We start from the raw sequence: 18,963 nt of genomic DNA, 5'->3' as shown, positions 1-18,963 counted from the left end.
TCATTTAAACACTGTATTCCAGACTCAGCAAAATTACTTCTCTCTAGATACACAGGCCCTATTTTCACTGGCCTTCAACCTATTGTTTCAGTGCCTGAGTGTGTTGTCATCTCTCCCCTGATTTAATATAAGTAGAACACATCACAGGCAAACAGAGGTGCATTGCTATCGTTAAAATACATATACATGAATCACCTGTAAGAACTTAATACGGGAGCAACGTAAGTATCAGTAACTAAAGGTACATAACCCAGATTAGCACGAAGACAGCCACTTTGGTGTCATCTCTGGCCCAGTCGATTCCATGCAAAGCAGAACAGTTTAAGGAGGAAAGAGCAAGAATTTCCTGTCTAGCTCCTCTCATGATCTGGTGGGATGTCAGGGGACACCTGGGACAGAAGCAGAGTTCAGATCCTGTTAGGAAGAGAAAGGCTGCAGAAGGAGAGAACTGATCATTGAGTGGAGGGGTAAGAGGAGGGTCTACAACTTATTGGGAGTCGTGAGCAAGAGCTGCCTTAAGCATGTAATTCCAAGAAGTTGAGAACTGGAGTGGGGCCCTATTTTATTTAATAGGTGATTCTTAAGATGTGACCCTCAGTTCTGCACTTACAGCTGTCCAGATCAGATCATGCTTTGGTTAACATGGTGTATTTTGTAGATGCTATGTTTTAGGCAGCTATGTCTCCCATACAATGTTACTAAATCCCCAGCTCCCTGCTTGCAGGCATGGCCAGGCAGCGGTGTGCTTAAGAGTTAGTTTAGAAGCAGCCACTTTTCCAAACAGCACCAATTTCCAGACATTGTACTCACATGCAAAATGAACACTTAAACTGCGCTATTTCTTTTAAATACAGATAGCCCTGTCCTCCCCCCTTTCATTCCTGGATTCCTCTTTGAGAATTACAGTAACAGGCCAATAAATCACTACTTCAGCTACAGATCTATCATTCAATCTTAACTTCTTTAGTAAGCCTAAGTATTCTACTTAGTCTAAGGTAATGTAGAAAATTGAACATAATGACCTTTCTGAGGGTCATTATGTTCCATTTTCTACCCATTCACATTTCTTATCCATATACAGGGTAAGAATATGAGCAGAGGACCAGCCACTTAGAGTTGCCTTGGGTCAGATTAAGTGCACACCAGAGGGTCAGCCACTCTGCAGGTAATAGACAGAGATAAATTGTCTCTTCCCACCTGCAAAAGACCTGAAGAAACCGAGCCACTGAGCCACCCACCAACATGAATTCTCACATTGCTTGGACTGAAACGAGCTGGTGTTAGCATCTACAGATCAAAATGCCTACACTGAGGAAAGCCCATAAAACCTGGCTCCTGTGCACAGCTGCATCCCCCAGCCTGGTTTCTCCTTGCGTGACCCCTCTTTGGTATCTAGTGGCTGGTGTTATAAAGTCAGGGAGGATTTCCATCGTGCTGAGGAATTTACCTGCCACTGCTTCCTTATTGCTATCTCTACCTTTCTTCTTTCAGGTTTTTTTTCCATTCCATATGCACATAATCACTGTTTTTCCCCATTCATTCCCTCACATCACCCCACCTCTGCATGGTGCTGGCTTTTGCTCACCAAGGCATTGCAGAAGTAAGCACCTGAAGAACCTTTCCTGCTTGTGGCCACTGTGAAAGCTGGTTTCTGGGGCTGCCTGCTCCAGCTGGCAAGCCCCAGCTACGCAACACCTCAACCGTTTCACACATAAAAGCACATAAATGGAAGAACCTGCCTCTCCAAAGCCTGCAGTCTCGCTAGGAATGACGCTCACAAAAGCACATCCAAATCAAAATCAATGCTACCAACACTGGGAAAAAAACCCCCAACACTTGCAGAGGCTTGGTTTGGAGCCTTCTCTATGCACTAAGAGAGAAGAATTATATTTTACCTGTAAAAATTCATCTTTTCTCATTCTATCCGCTCTGTGGACAAACTGTTGAGCTCGCTGCTTTGACCAAAGCTCTCTGAAACACTAATAACTCAGCACACACTCAACACACCCCATACTGGCTGGTTTTTTGTTGTTTGGGGTTTTTCTTGTTAAACTGAGTGTTTATTAAGGAGATCACAGATTTCCCTATGTTTGTTGTGAGAAAAAAAAAAATCAAGTAATTCTTGGTATTTAATATGGTAACTCGGACTGATATATAGGGTAAGAATGCGAGCAGAGGACCAGCCACTTAAGAGTTGCCTTGGGTCAGACGTAAGTGCACACCAGAGGGTCAGCCATACTGCAGGTAATAGAGGGAAATCGTCTCTTCCCACCTGCAAAAGACCTGAAGAAACCGAGCCACCCATCAACATGAATTCTCGCATTGCTTGGACTGAAATGAGCCGGTGTTAGCATCTACAGATCAAAATGCCTACACTGAGGAAAGCCCATAAAAGGAACTTAATGCCATCACCTATTGAAGGTATGAAACACGTGTTTCCAGAAACAACCTTAATGCAGCGCTGCTCTTGTGCGGGTGGAACCTGCTTTAGAAGGAACCTGTGGGAAATGCTCATGCATTTCACCTGCCTCTTGCTCCCGCTGGGTGAGCCCAGGGGCACAATAGGACACGCACCCGGTGAGTGGCTCCCCGCAACACCTCCGCTGCTCACCCAGGCTGTGTGCCAAGCCGATGGTCTCTGTGTGAATGGGGAGCAGGGTCGCAACAGGGGACCGTGCCCTCTCCCCGCGGCCCCTGCATTATGCCTGCCGCTGCTACCGCCCCGGTTGCGTTCCCGACCGCTCCGCTCCGCCCCGCTGCGGGGCGGGGTGACCGCAGGCGGTGTCGGCGGCGCGGCCTGGCCTGGGCCGGCGGAGGTGAGAGCGGATGGCGTGAGATGGCCCCGGCTTGGTGGGGGTCCCCGGGATGCTGGGCTGCGGGTGGGGAGCCGGACCCGCAGGGCAGAGCGGAGCGGGGCGCAGCGCTGTGCCCATCCTCGCAGCCAGGTGTCGGGCTGCTTCCCCTGCCACGCTCTGCCGTTCCCCTTCAAGAGGCGTTATCCATCCACCCGAGCGGAGGTGTTTTGGCACCAGAGCTGCATTTCGCGATTTTAAGGCAGGATGTTGTTCAGCATTCATTTTACCCCGAGGCAGACAAGGGTTGTTGCACTCATTCTACGACGAAGAAACCGATACGTGGGGTGTAAAGTCCCTAAAAGGCACAAAGGCATCTGAGGTAGGGTTTGATGAGGCAGTCTTACCTGCACCTGAGCTTGGATGTGTCCAGCCCACTGGATGCCAGCGGGATTCCACAGCCCTGGCTTCAGTGTTTGAGGATGGAAGAGTCTGCTGTTGGAGGTACACAGCAGCGCCCGAGTTAACCAGTGGGTATCCAGCTCTGTCACACGGGTGTTTTGATGCAGGCAGGCTTCTAGCTCAGAGCCAGCCTCAAATGCAGCAGGAGCTGCTGCTCTGTTTTAAAGTGGAAGGGAGAAGGGTTACTGTGCACCTTCAGTTCAGTGGTTTATGGCAAGGAGCATTCACCTGGGTCATGGGAGGGTTTGTTCAATTCCATCTTCTGCCTGAGGGCTAATGAGACCTGCAGCCTTCCTCCTAACTGCACCAGGCTGCTTTTGGCACTTCTCAGCTTCCTTTCGAAGCTGTGTAATCATTGTGCAAGAACTTTAGGAGTTGATTCAGGTGATAAGGACAGGAACTAGAAGGGAGGGTCAGAACGGCCTCTGCGCTGTTCTCTGAGTGTGGTTTCTGCATTGAACATGTGCAATAGTCATGGAAACTGTCCACAAACTGTCATAGAGCAGATCTCTGGATTTAGGCATGGAAACTACACAGAGCAGATCCCCTCCCTCCTCTCCCTTGGCTCCCATTAAAAGTGTCCCCCAACCCCTCACTAGGGTAAAACATATCTGATTTAGTGAACCTTGAACACTGCTCACTCAGAGGAACTGTAGCAGGAGAGTTACTATCTTGGATAAGGGTAATGAGTAGGTAAGTACTTGACAAGGGATATATACATGCAGGTGAGTCCTAAGACTTTACCACCATGCTGTGAGGCAATGAAATAGCTGTAACTCACATAGGAACTAGATACTAGCTACCTTTCTACCTTCTTCACTTGTTAGGTCTCCTTTGCACAACAGGTCCTGCTCTGTTTGCACCTAACTTTGAGAACTAGTTCTCAAGAAGTCAATATGAATTCGGGGTGTGAGGCATGAATACCTGAGTGGTGTGGGGGACTGCCATGGGTGGCTTGTGCAGCTTTGAACAAGCATCTCTGCTGGGAAACAACTGTAGCACCGAGTCGAAAACTAATGCCCCTGTGAGGGCAGTTTTCACATTTTCCCCCTCCACTGACAAGAGAAGAGCTAACTAAAATTTATTCTGATCTAAAACCTGTTTCAAACGCATTCAGAAAGTATCCTGTCACATCCTCATTCGAGGACAGAGTGGAACAGGTCTCTAACCTCACTTAAATGCCTGGCAGATTGGCTGTCTCTCTCTTCTGTGCTGTATTTATGGTCCTTTTGTCACTGGACATTTGTAGCTTGTTATCTTTTGATTGCTTTTTTAAATGTATGTGCAAAAAAAATGTATTTGCAAAAGCCAACAGCTCTGTGTTATCAGATGGTCCGTCTGGCTCCACCTATTTAGGCACCATACTCATTTAATAGCTCCTTAATAAATCACTTGCCCAGACTGGGTCCCAGGAGTACAGGTGTGGCAACCATGCAGTTTCCCTTCGGGTTAGCCATTTAGTCATCTTTGCTGACTTCAGCTACCAAACCATTACCATTCTCTTACGCCTGATCATTATTTCAGTGGCTGATGAGCTTTAACTTTGCAGCTAAGGCAGCACACAGCTCTGCTTGTGCCCCTGGGAGTTATGCTCTGAATGCTGCCTCCTCGGGAATTTCTGCCCTGTTTGTGAAACGTGGCTTCCTGTAAGTTAGAAACTTGGCTGTCATTCTTGAGAGTCCTTTCCTATTATCACTCTTATCTCTCCCAGCTGAGAGTTTTAATCCTGGCTGCTTCTAATTATCCTGCAAGCACAAAAAAGTGAGCATTTTATCTCTGGACTAAATCCACCTTGTGAAAAACACAGGCCAAAATTACAGCTAAGAGGGAAAGGAAGCTAACAGGAAGGAAACACTACTTGCCTGGGGTGGCTTCTAGCCTAGACCAGGCAGTTACCACATGACAGTTCCCAAAGAAGTCAGCATGAATACCTGAGTGGTGTGTGGGACTGCCGTGGGTGGTTTGTGCAGCTTTGAACAAGCATCTCTGCCGGGAAACAACCGCAGCACTGAGCTGAAAACAAAACTGAACCCTGGAATATTCACTCTCCTCACTGAAGCCTCAAAAGGTTCTTTTCCTTGGGACCTGGAAGAGCACAAGAAACCTTGTTGGTCCTATTCTCAATCCTAGCTGAAGCACTCTCTGCCTTCACCATCCCCTGCCAGACACGTGAGCAGAGGAGCTGGGGCTCACAGCTGGACCAGTGCCCAGGGCTGGGATGCTGCCTTGGAATGACCGGCCCTTGTGAGCTACTCAGGATGGAGGCATTGGAAACTGTGCTAGCAGCTAAAATCAACTGAGCTGGAGCCAGGGGCTGGAGCAGGGCTACAGCACCCTGCCCCTGCCTCTCCAGTTTACTCCTGTCCCCTAAAGAAGCAGCCCCAGAGCATGTTTTAGTCTATGCTTTCAAAGTTTATTTTCCCATCCTTCTGGAGACTGCTTTCTTTTAAAGAGCTGTTGTAATACTAGAGGAATCACATTGTCTTTGTGAGCCTGCATTTTGTCGTATAATCTGAGGGGATATAAACCCAAACAAATAAATACAAACAAATACATCCAGATGATGAACAGAACTAGATCATTGCGTCCCACAGGTGGCTTCTAATTACCCGAACCAGTGGCTGTTTATTATGGTCTTTCTGCTCTGTCAGGCTGTTAAATGTTTTATTGCCTTAGATTTTCCCCATCAGTGACAGGAATTCACTTGCCTTATAACATGCTTTCTGATTTTAAGTTGGAAAATGCTGTATTTGAGCTAAGCACCATAGCAACTTAAGGGAGAGGCTGAGGGGTGGGAAGGGGCATATTCATTAAGCATGTGATGAATGAAATTGTTTCTCTTTTAGACTGCAATTGGCTAAAGGGTCCCCATGCAGAGAAGCATATTTACACTGCACAGCTTTTTACAAGCACAAATGCAGATATGATGATGGCTTAGAGCCTGGGCAAAAGCGTGGAGCTTTATTTTTGGTTCGGTAGGTAGATTTGATCTCATCACATGATAACAGCGATACAAGTGTTCACAACAGCCAGTGGGCCTTTATCTGGCCAGTGTGAGAACAAAGACTTACTGTTGGTGATACATTGTTCAAGGTCTTTTTTTTATGGGTTAGATAAATATTACAAGGAAACTCCTTGTCGGTAGGTTTTCTGTTAGATAAGAAGGGTGTTCTCAGAAGGTCTTTGGTGGTTTTTATTGAGAAATTTTATCAAGTGCAAACACAAACAGTCCTTCACAGTCTGTGTATATCACCAGCCTCTGGGAAAGAGACCCGTAATGTCACTGTGGGTGAAGACTAATGATGTTAGGGTATTAGACATGTATATTTTACTTGTTTGGCACTTTCTCCAGAAGGCAGGAATAACTCTCCATTCCCTACAGAATTGTGACATAGATTCCCTACAGAATTGTAAATAGATAGGGGAAGCTGAACAGGAAGACTCTTCCACTTGGATGGCAAGAAGGGACCCAAGAACTGAAGAATGAGATTGAGACGCATTTGTCTATCCAGGTGAGTTTCAGTAGGCTTTAGGCAACCAAGGCACCAGAATCTGACCCAAAAGGCCCTTCCTTCAGTCATAAACCCACATGGCACCACCGTTTCTACTGCTGCTTCCAGTATGTGTAAGCCATTTCACAGGAGCACCCCAGGATGAGGAGCCTTGCAGAGCGACTGCAGATGTTGTGGAGATCACTATGAAGAGTATGGTGCCAAGGAGGCCTCCTTGGCAGAGCTTTGGGTCTAGTTCAGGCCATACTAGCGCTAGCCATGGACATTTTCTTTCAAACTTTAGCCAAGAAAAGATCTCTGATACTGTGATACTGCCACCCAGTTAGACCATTAGAGGAAGTGGAAGACCTGGGTACTTGTCCTTCCTCAGTCTGGGAAGCTTCGGTCTGGTTCTCACGCAAGGAAACTGCTTTAACCACGTGGCCATAAGCACGAAAGTGTGTTAAGTAACAGTACCTCGTGTATCTCCTGCAGAAGCTTGGCTGTGCAAACACGAATGCAAAAGCTGTGAGGACTTTTTGCTGAGCAGCAGTTGGAAGATGAACTTCTTGAACTATTTCAGAAGAGAACATTGCTTGCTTCATTTTGTTTGCTAAATCCAAAATGCTAGATTAGGTAAAATCCACAGCTAAACTTCATCTTTAGAGTCCAGTGGTGAGTACAGAATTAGGAACTGATATTACTGTCCACTACTTCCCTTTGTCAGTGCATGCATCTGACATAGTCCTGCATCCAATCTACATTCCCCTTGTTTTGCAGAACTATAGTTAACTCCTCAGTTCTTCTTTTAGCCTCTCCTTCTACTTTGGGGTTCCATTTTCTGAAGTTACAGCCCCTAGCCTCAATAGCTTTGAGCCAGTCTCACAAAACTCGAAAGTCCTAGGTAACCAGCCCAACTGTTTTAGATACTTCAAGTCTCAGCCCTGTGACATACAAAAACCAGATCCAAGTTTCCACTGTTTGCAATGGGGTTTTCTTGTTACTCTCCTCTTTTGTTTGTTTCTTTGTTTTCAAGTCTGCTTCATTCTGTTCCCACAGAGGGATCAATGCAATCCAAGTAAGAGAAGAGCCACACTAGCCATGTACGAAGGATAGGGCATGTAATTGTGGGTGGTCTGCATAAGGTTTGTGCATGCTTTCTAGCTTCACTCTGAGACTTTGATTGGGGGTTACTTTTCTGGTTTGGCAACTAACATCCAAAATTCCCCAGGCAGATAACTTAAGATTTACCTTTACATCCAAAGTAAATAGCAGTGTAGAAAGGGCACAGATGCAGTAGGTCATACTAACACAGGAGTTAAACCACCTTTATATGCTGATGAGCCTGGTCTGTGCCTAAGCCAAGGTATAGCAAAAAGAGAAAGGGACTGAAGAAAAGAAGACGCAGATGGGAACTGTGATCATTCATTGATATACCAAGTCTCAGGTCAGGAGCAGAGTCTCGCATAGGCTCCTGTATCACTGCTGGGTTGGCTCAGCCATCCCACACTGCCAATCTGTGAGATACCATTTCAGCACCAGCTGCCAACAGGCTGTATGTGTGTTTTGTTTTATCTTACAGCTCAGCTTTGTCCTGTCAGCGTGGGTGAGGGATAATACAACCCCTTTCCTGGAGCCATTCCAAGCACCTTACATGCAACATGGCCAAAGATCAGTTATTTGAACTTTAATGCTATCAGGACACAAACACTTTCCAAACTTTGGTTTTCAAAAGAAAATTGGGTTTAAGGAAGAAGCGATGGGTTTAAAGCAAGGGGAAAACTGTGCAACAGCAACTGCAGCCAGAGAAAGGAGTGAGAATATGTGAGAGAAACAGTCCTGCAGGCAGCTGGGTCAGTGAAGAGGAGGGGAGGAGGTGCTCCAGGCTCTGGAGCAGAGGTTCCCCTGCAGCCCGTGGTGAGGGAGCTGTGCCCCTGCACCCCATGGAAGTCCATACTGGAGCAGATCTCCACCTGCAGCCCATGGAGGACCCCACACTGGAGCAGGGGGATGCCCAAAGGAGGATGTGACCCTGTGGACAGCCCATGCTGGAGCAGGCTGCTGCCAGGACCTGTGGCCCCTTGGAGAGAGGAGACTGTGCTGGAGCAGGCTGTTCCTGAAGGGTTGCATTCGTGGAATGCTGGAGCAGAGGAAGAGTGTGAGGATTCATCCCCTAAGGAGGAAGGAGCAACAGAGACAACGTGGGATAAACTGACCACAACCCCCTGCGCCTCGTTGGGGGAAAAAGGTAAAGAAATCAGGAGTGAAGCTGAGCCCAGGAAGATGGGAGGGGGTAGGGGGAAGGTGCTGTAAGATTTAGGTTTTATTTCTCGTTACCACACTCCAGTTTGATTAGTAATAAACTAATTTCCCCAAGTCGAGTCTGTTTTGCCCCTGACAATAACTGATGAGTGATCTCTCCCTGCCTTTAGCTCAGGAGCCTTTCATTCTGTTTCCCCTGTCCAGCTGAGGAGGGCAGTGATAGATTTGCTTTGGTGAGCACCTGATGTCCATCCAGGGTCAACCCACCACCCACAGGTTCCCAACTCCTCCTGTTCATTGTTTCCTTTTTCCAGCAGCTATTTCATGACCATGGGCTTTGTACCTGCAGCCGGTTTCTTTGTTGATACTATTGTGAGGAGTGCATTTTTCCAGCTTCCAGATGTGGTGTTAACTAACTCTTGTAGGAACCGGTTAATCCCTTGTCCCAGAAGGATTTAACAACTGACTATTGTTTGGGGTGTGGGAAAGACATCCTGCAACTTCTGTCGGTAACACTGGATGCCAGGTAGAGGCACAGAACAACTGTACACTGAAAGCATGACCACCTCAAGGAGAGTTCAGAAGCTCTATGTGGGTAGGACCCCCGGTTCATTATATCACAACTGTAAACATGTCCATCTCTAACAGGCAGGACAGATACTTTGGTGAACATAAGAAGGGGACAGAAGTTGGCAATAATCTATCTAGTATCTAACAGTCATAAGCAAAACCCTTGAAATTGCATGATTTTCTATACATAAACTTCTGTTGCTGATTAGATTTGAAACCAGAGAATTATTTCAAATCTTAGAATTTGCCAGAAAGCAAAAGTGTGGCACCAGTCTGTCTAGAGCCTTGTTCACAAACACTGCTGTAAACTCAGTGTAGTTTAGGTTAGATGAGTATGAAACAGTCTCTGTTCAGTTAGTTGGATTCTGGATGTCTACATACAGAATTTGGCTTAAATATATTTTCCAGAAAAGTTGTAAACTGCTGATAAAGGCAGTGTGCATATCGAATTTTAAGCTAAATCAGTGTGATTTTTATACACAAACCCATCTCACTATAGAAAGAAACCCGTTAAGGCACAACTAAGGTGGTCTTTGTCTCTTCGTGCCTAATGTTGTTGCATATAAAGAGAAGAGAACTGTCTTCTGTGCATTGATTTTTACTGGCAAGAAACACACCCTGAAGCTGTTTAATCCTATTTTTCTTTCTTCCCTTTCTCTGGGGAGCTGTTGTGCTACCTGTGACAGCTAGTGGTGTTTCACAGACATCAGGGTTAAGCAGCACTCAGGCAAGCTCCAACTGAGCTCTTGCATCTTGCTGTCCAAACAGCAAGACCCTTAGCTATGGAGCTGAAGGGTAAAAAAGGCCTTCCAACTTGGCAGTAGGATTAATGTTTGTTTATCCCTTAATCCCAAAGCAGGCTTGTGGCAATTAGAAAGAGACTCGCATACACTCATCCAAAGATACTGCTACTTTATTATATATATACCTTACTCTATTATATATGCACCCTATTTCTCTGTGATTCAGTGACCTACAGAAAATGGCCTGCTTGCTTCTGTAAAAATTAACATAAGCAAAAAAGTTACCTTTTTTTTTGGTACAGATAATGGATAATTTATGAACTTTACCTCTGTCTTTACCTTTTTTATCTACCAACCACATCCAAACACCTAAATGACCAGTATTCCTGGGCTTCCTTTGTGGCGTTATTTCAAGCAGTCTGCACAGTTCCTGTGGCTGACTGAGCTGTCATCTAGCACAAGTCTGCTTAGGAGGGTATCTTGGTCACTACAATAGGTTATTAAAAATGTATTCAAGCTCTTTAAAGCTCATTGATGATTACATCAGACTGGTCTTCTCTAGAGTCCACCCAGATAGCCAATGCCTCTGCTGCTTGGTTCCCCAAAACCTATGGCTGACAGCTGAGAACCATTCAGACCCACTGCTCATTTCATAACACATATGGTACATGACTGTTCCTTTCCACTGGTGTATGCTGGTTCATAGGGTTATATGGTGGAAGCACAGGAAGCTGCTGAAGAGAGCAAGCATGCTGCTACTGCATGCTGCACAAAACCACTTCTGAGAATGAAATTTTCTGTTCAAATCACTTAAAAGCAAGCCAGTATTCCCAGCCATCAGAAAGGACAAAAACAGGGTATGTAACCCACTCTTTATTTATGTGGATTCCAATGCATTTTTGCTGGGGGTGTGGAAAGGGGAATGGCAAGTGCTTTCCAACTTTCCATGGGAGAATTGTTACTCCAACTTCTTTCCTGTCTTGTGTACATTGAAAAGGACACAGTCTTAGTCCTCCTCTCCAGCTACTTCAGGCCCTGCTTACTGGCAGCCTCTGTGGATGTCCTAGGGGATACACAGGCACTACAACAACATCCTCTCTCAGGTACTGCCAGTTCCATTACTCTTTTGCTGCACTAGCGGAGGTTTCTAGGTGATTTAAAACCAGGTTAACAAAACTGAGTTTAAAAAGTTAATAGAACAGTGTGAGCCAGTTCCAGATGACTCTTCAGTATCTGCATCAGCCTTCCCTGATCCAGGCCCACACTTCCCAAGGAGGCTGAGACCAGAGTTAGGGTATTTCCATTCTGCATGCACTTGCTTGCTGATTTTAGATCTAGATAGAATATCCACCCTGTGTTGCAAAGGTTCTTTCCATTGCTCAGAAACATACCCTGCTTAGGACTTTCCATCCCAAAAGCATTCACTGCATTTTTCCTCCCCTTCCTCCTTTTCCCCTTCCCTTTACTGTTTTTCCCTTCTGACGTCAACACAGTAGAAGGAAACAAAATCTCTCATGAGGAGCTCTGATTGTCTAAACTTCATTGCTCCAATTTTCAGTAATGAATGAGGCATTTACACATTCTTTCTTCTCTATGTCCATGCACAGGCACAGAATCATGGAATGGTTTGGGTTGGAAAGGACCTGAATATCATCCAGTTCCAAACCCCCTGCCATGGGCAGAGACACCTCACTCTAGGCCATGTCTCCCAAGGCTCTGTCCAACCTGGCCTTAAACACTGCCAGGGATGGAGCATTCACCATTTCTCTGGGCAGCCTGTGCCAGTGCTTCACCGCCCTCACAGTAAAGGACTTCTTCCTTAGATCTAACCTGAACTCCTGAATGGGGTGATGGTAATTCTGTGGGAAGAGGATTCTTCCCAAAAGCTTTTAGGTGCTAATGTATAATGGTGATGATTGTATAAGATGCTAGGTAGACGGATTCTGTTAAATTGAAAGTATTTGCTGTCCTCAGGGCAGCAGTAAGAGGCATTACTTGCTGCCAGCATCCTCTATTCATGGAAGGCCAAGTTGCTGGCAAAAGGTAGTGACTTACGCAGAAGAAACTGAGGGAGCAAAGAGTTTACAAATGAACCTTGTCACCAAACCAGAACAGAGGTGGTGTGTAACAGCTGTTAAGAGATTGTTAAAAAATTCTTTAACTTACAAGAATATGAAAAAGCAGATAAGTGTAAAGGAAAAGTGGCTTGAAATATTTCACCATTTACTTATTTTCTAAGATTAAAAGCAAACCTACATTTCAAAATTTAATACCAATGTTTCCTAATTCTTCCACCTCAAATCATTTTGAGCTTTTTCTGGTGGTAGGTTGACACATGTCTATTAAATTTTTACTTCCAAAGTACTTCCTGTTTGTCACTGCTTTTGGTGATGCTGTGATTTTGCCCATACTTTAAAGAACAGCCATGGTATTTGGGCAAACACAAAGAATGGAAATGTAAACATCTGAAAGATAAATGTAATTTAAAACTCTTTGTGCTAAACATCTTGTGCTATGGTGTCAACAAGAACCTTTGTAATAGGTAGCAAACAATGAACGGGAAACCCGGTGTCTTGTTTTCATGGTTCAAGCAAGGAGAAAAGCGAAAATTAAACAAGATCTTAAGTTATCTGCTCTATGTTCAGTTGTGTCTTTTTTAATAACCTACAATGTTCTGCAGTCAGAAAGACAAATGGTCTATAATTTACTGCTTATACTGTCCCATTTTAACAGTGCATGCTAGGTAGAAGAGGGTAGAAACCACAGTTATTTTCCAGAACTAGGAATTGTTCCCCATAGATCCAGTTAAAATCTCTTAACAGAATTTTGATACTCACTGTCTGCAATCTGCTTTTCTTTGCAGCACATCCTATACTTTATAGTGGGGCAAAATGTAAATGAAATTCAGATGCCAAGACTTCATAATTCAGCATTCTGACCTATATTCATAATCTCTTTTACTTTCAAGAATCAGATCTTGTCCCAAGCCCATGAAATCGTCTAGAAAAATGACAAGATTCCTATTTAGGGTGCAAGGTATATGTGTGTCCCACTTGGTGTCTGAGGTGGAAATCTGTAGACTCACCCTTGTAGTCACAGCTGTTACAAGTGAAGGTTTTAGTATAATCATATGACCTTAAGAACATCACCAAGAATATCAGGTACAGTGAGATTGTGTCAGTTACGAGACCTGATGGTATTATAATATCCTTGTACTTCTCCTTTAGCAGATAGAAAAAGCTGGCTAACTCTTTCACTTGGTATTTGCAATGGAATTATCATAGTGGTTTCTACTGTCATACGTTTTCATTTCCCAGAAATCACTCTGTATGATGGCAACAAGCATAAGATTATTTTAGTTCAAGTGCAGTGTTCTGCATAGAATTTGGTACTTGTGCTTTAAAGAAGCAGTGTGTAATGATACTACTACTGCTACTACTAATACTAACAATAATAGCAGGCTTTACCTCTTTTTAACTACTGTCTCAAAGCCCAACTTTTCTCCTCTCTGAAGCAGATTTACTTTGCAGACATTAGGTGGCCATTGAGGGTTTGGTTCCACAAGGATTTACACTTAGGATTTTTAAGCAGATTGTGCTGGAGGTCACAAAAATTCTTCAACTGGGTTGTCATTTCATTCCATTTCAGTAAGTGCTTTTTCAAAAGCAGAGGCAGATGGTCACAATCTTAGTCAGTAGGGGTTTTCTTAACTACAGTACACAAACAACTACTTTAGGGCTAATAATTTGCCCTAATAATTTATAGTTCAGGAAATCTAGTTGTCATAAGCCAATTCCACATTGCAGGGTTAACCTGAGGCTCCAGGAGCTCTGCAAGAATCCCTCTTTTAAATGTTCATGGCTGTTAGGACAGCAATCTGAACTCCAAATAGCACATCTGCCCTCACAAAGGGAATGCTCAGGGAAAGAGCTCTTTTGAGATGACTGGGTGACTGCACTGTACTTTGGTAATCCAAACTGTTAAACTTGTTGGGATAACTGATTAAGGAATAAAGCTGACACACCAGCATTATCAGTTTCATGACACAAATTAAATAGCTAGGCCAAGATTTTCACGCTTACCTAGTTGGTGTTTGGTGTTGCCCTTAAGGTACATAAAGGAGGGTCACTGTTGAGGTTGTAGGTGGTGCTTGTATCTCTTTGGGACCCATCTTCTGACCAGCCAGCCCATCAGGTGATGCCCGTTAGACTTCAGAGAAAGGATAAATGCCAAATCACTAGTAAGTCTTTCATCCTAAACTGTTAAAAACATGCTCTACAACTTACTGCGTAGGTAAATAGCCAACTACAGAATTAATGCTTACTATTTTCACTTTTTTCACATAGGTCCATGATGTTATGTCAACTGCTAGTGCTTGTCTTTGGAATATCACTAGCTAGTGATGTATATGCATTTAGAAGCTGTTATTCAGAAGCCCAAGTCTCCATATATTATTATTGCAACCTCACAGATATTCCAACTGTGCCAAAGGATACAGTCAAGCTTTTGCTAACTTTCAACTATATCACACAAGTGACTGCAACTTCATTTCCGCTGCTGGAGCACTTGTTTCTGTTGGAAATCGGAACGCAGTATGTCTATCCTGTTACCATAGGAAAAGGAGCTTTCAGGAACCTGCCAAACCTTCGTATCTTAGACTTGGGATACAACAGGATTCTTCAACTGGATATTGATGCTTTTGTGGGCTTGCAAAGCCTGGCTGTACTCCGTCTGTTTCAGAACAGCCTTGGAGATTCCATCCTGGAGGAACATTACTTTCACGATTTGAGCTCATTAGAAGAATTGGATCTTTCAGGGAACCAGATCACAAAACTTCAGCCTCATCCCTTGTTTTATAATCTGACCTCCTTGAAAACTCTGAACCTGAAATTCAACCCGATATCCAACCTGTGTGAGAGCAATCTGACCAGCTTCCGAGGAAAACACTTCTTATTTTTTATCCTCAATTCAAATTACTTGTACAAGACAGATGAAACAACCTGGGCAAAATGCTCAAATCCTTTCAGCAACATCACGTTTACCACACTAGACCTTGGTTCCAATGGCTGGAGCACAGAGAGAGTCAAAGCTTTCTCTTCAGCCATTAAAGGGACGCAAATAGGTTCTTTAATATTTAGCTTTCATATAATGGGTTCTGGATTTGGCTTTAGTAACTTAAAAAACCCAGATCAGGATACGTTTGCAGGACTAGCGAGAAGTGATCTCCGTTTGCTTGATATTTCAAATGGCTACATTTTCTCTCTGAAATCTTTAATCTTTCAAAGCCTTGGTAGTCTGGAATCACTGAACCTTTTCAAAAACAAGATAAACGAAATCCAAAGGCAAGCATTTTTTGGCTTGAGAAACCTAAAAACTCTCAATCTCTCAAGTAATCTTTTAGGCGAGTTGTATGATTATACTTTTACAGGTCTACATAGTGTAATGTATATTGATCTACAGCAAAATCATATTGGGATAATTCAAGAAAAATCATTCAGTAACTTAGTAAGTCTGAAAACAATTGATCTTCGAGACAACGCCATTAAAAAGCTCCCTTCCTTTCCACATCTGACCTCTGCTTTTTTAGGTGACAATAAACTAATGTCCATAGCTGGCAAAACACTAGGAGCAACATACCTGGAATTAGAAAGAAATTGGTTGGCAAACCTGGGTGACCTGTACATCCTTCTCAAAGTTCCAGATGTACAGTATATCTTCTTAAAACAGAATCGCTTCTCCTATTGTGTGAAAAATGATAACTTCATACAAAACAAACAGTTAATCTATATGGATCTAGGTGAAAATATGTTACAGCTTGTGTGGGAGAGAGATTTATGTTTGGATGTGTTCCATGGACTGTCCAAACTTCAGGTTCTGCATCTGAATAACAACTACCTTAGTGCTCTTCCACAGGAAGTTTTTAGAGGTTTAATATCCCTAAAAAGACTTAATCTAGCTTCCAACCTATTGTCTCATCTTTCTCCTGGGATTTTTCCAGAAACCCTGACAAACCTGAACTTATCTGGAAACCAGCTTTTTTCCCCCGATCCTGAAATCTTTATGACTTTGAGTATTTTGGATATAACACATAATAACTATGTTTGTGACTGTACTTTAAAGAGCCTACTAGTGTGGCTAAATGAAACCAACGTAACCCTAGCTGGCTCAGAGTCTGACATGTACTGTGTATACCCACCTGCATTTGCAGGGGTACCACTGTCATCTCTGACATATGATGGTTGCAGTGAAGATGAACTCCAGCAGACACTCAGGTTCTCATTATTTGTCTTCACCTCTGTCACTCTTCTAATGTTTCTGATGGCAGTCATCATTTTTACTCGCTGTCGGGGTATTTGTTTTGTCTGGTATAAAACTATAACCAAAAAAGTGATAGATGATAGGCGTCCAAAAGTAGCAGACAAAAGCGAATACAAATATGATGCGTATTTGTGCTACAGCAAAAATGACTTTGAATGGGTCCAGAATTCTTTGCTGAAGCACTTGGATTCACAGTATTTTGATAAAAACAGATTTACCTTGTGCTTTGAGGAAAGAGATTTCTTGCCTGGGGAAGAACATATCAACAATATTAGGGATGCCATTTGGAACAGCAGGAAAACAATTTGCATTGTGACCAGGCAGTTTCTCAAAGATGGGTGGTGTGTGGAAGCCTTTAATTTTGCCCAGAGCAGGTACTTTTCTGATCTGAAGGATGTCCTCATTATGGTAGTGGTTGGGTCCCTTTCTCAATATCAGCTGATGAAACACAAACCAATTCGAAACTTCTTACAAAGGAGTCAGTATCTGCGGTGGCCTGAAGATTATCAAGATGTGGACTGGTTTTTAAATAACCTTTCTTGCCAAATTCTGAAGGAAAAGAAAGTGCAAAAGAAAGGTAATGGTGTAGAGCTGCAGACTGTAGCAACACTCTCACATTGATAGTGTGTGGGTCACTGGCTTATTAAATAGCCCATTTCAAGCTGTGCCATGGCAGGAATAAACAGAAGTTGGCTTCATCTTTCCTTGGAAAAGCAGGCAGAAAGATAACTGTTTCAGTATAAATCCTACTAAACAAGGAGACTGCTTGAAAGCAGTCGGCAAATATGTCGAGGTGCAATTTTTTTATGGGCTATGACCATCATTTTCAGAAGAATGAAATGAATCACAGATGCTTCACATTTTGGATGCTCAGCTTCAGACACTAAAGAATTCAGATTTTTGGAATACTACTTACTGACAGGTCTATTTCAGTTAGAGAAGGTGGTTGTTTTAATCAGAGTCCATGGTACTGTACAGGAGTGACCAAGTATGCTTTCATGTATGGCCTAGCCTGACCATGGGCTTACTCCTTTCTGAACTCAGTAACTTTTCATGCTCTGTTTCAAAGTAGAACCAGTGCTTTGCACCTTTATACTTTAAATGGGTGTAACACATTTCATTTATTTATCTACTCAATTAGCCTCAGCTTCCCAACTGGAATGTACAAACTTTGAACTTCATCCATCCCCTTCCCCTCCACAACTTCTCTGCTTGGTGGTAAAACGAGGGTCATTGGTCTACTTCATTTACTGCTGTTCCAGCCGAGTGCTTTTTCAGTTGTGCTGCCTCCTGCCCTGCAGAGAGGAACAGGTATCCCCAAAGAGCTGAAGCAAGGCTGAGCTTGAAAAGCAAACAAGAAACTACCTCAACAGCCGTGCAGGCTATACACCAGTGACACAGCTGATAGCGCAGTGACTGCCTGACACCTTTCACACACCCTGGGAGTGGAAAGTACAAAGTGGTGCGTAATTTGGGTTGTTCATCCCGTGTCCTGATCAATTCTATAAGGTGGGGGGTTTTTTGCTTCTGTTGAATTTTTTGTTATTTCCTGGTACCTGTCTAATCATTTTAGCACTGTTTGTTCAGGTATCTGTCTCCAGGAGGTTGTTCAGGGTCATTTTAATAAAAGGCTGACTTTGAATTCACTGTTACAGAACCTTCACCTCTCATTTCAACAGTCATATACTCCTTGAGTGTGCTGCTCAGCTCGGATTATACCCTTATTTAACAAAAGTTTACCAAAATAATGCCAGTATGGCCTCAGCGAGTTTTTCACTCTAGTGAGGAAGCAGGAATGTGAGGTTTTATAAGCTGACCTTAGCTGCAAACCAATAATACTATCTGTCTTAACTATTTTGATGGAGATGAAAATATCACATCCACTTAGCGTGTTTGAATATAGATGTGCCTCTGGCAGATCTAATTTTCTCTCAGTGCCCCAGTAGACAGGATTTCTATAGATAAAATTACTACAGTAAAATATTGCTTCCTTCTCAATTAGGGTAGTCATTCAGGAACAGAAAAGAGCTAAACCTTGGAAAGTTTTCCAGGCAGCATGGGGTGTGGGGAAGCAGATTCAAATGGGATTGACTGTGCTGGTGAGGCCCTGGGTGTCGCTGTTGGCTCAGGTAACAGCTAGGGCTCCCTAAAATCCTCCTGCCTCCCCTCCACTGCAGCTGCTGGCATTAGGTACAAAATACTGCTGCAGAGGGGGATCCAAAGAAGAACCATCAGCCCCGGCCTCCCATAGCCCCCATGGGCTGTCAGAAAAGTCAGAACCTGCATTTCAGGACCATGAAAATGTCCAATCTTTTTCCTTTTTTC

The 18,963-nt window shown here is 43.8% G+C and overlaps 1 protein-coding gene across 1 annotated transcript; it reads left to right on the top strand.

The window, feature by feature from the left end:
* The first annotated feature begins 2,758 nt into the window (after positions 1-2,758).
* TLR5 (toll like receptor 5) lies at positions 2,759-18,153 on the top strand. The gene is made up of 2 exons (XM_061350444.1): positions 2,759-2,816; positions 14,667-18,153. The coding sequence occupies exon 2, from the start codon at positions 14,671-14,673 to the stop codon at positions 17,257-17,259; it is 2,589 nt and encodes an 862-aa protein (XP_061206428.1). The 5' UTR covers positions 2,759-2,816; positions 14,667-14,670; the 3' UTR covers positions 17,260-18,153.
* Positions 18,154-18,963: the final 810 nt, after the last annotated feature.

Source organism: Neopsephotus bourkii, unplaced genomic scaffold, assembly GCF_033783945.1.
Source record: "Neopsephotus bourkii isolate Nb327-2 ecotype Australia unplaced genomic scaffold, CSIRO-AGI_Nbou_v1 NB_518, whole genome shotgun sequence".
In the NCBI taxonomy this organism is placed as follows: domain Eukaryota; kingdom Metazoa; phylum Chordata; class Aves; order Psittaciformes; family Psittacidae; genus Neopsephotus; species Neopsephotus bourkii.
This window is presented reverse-complemented; position numbering and strand designations above follow the sequence as displayed.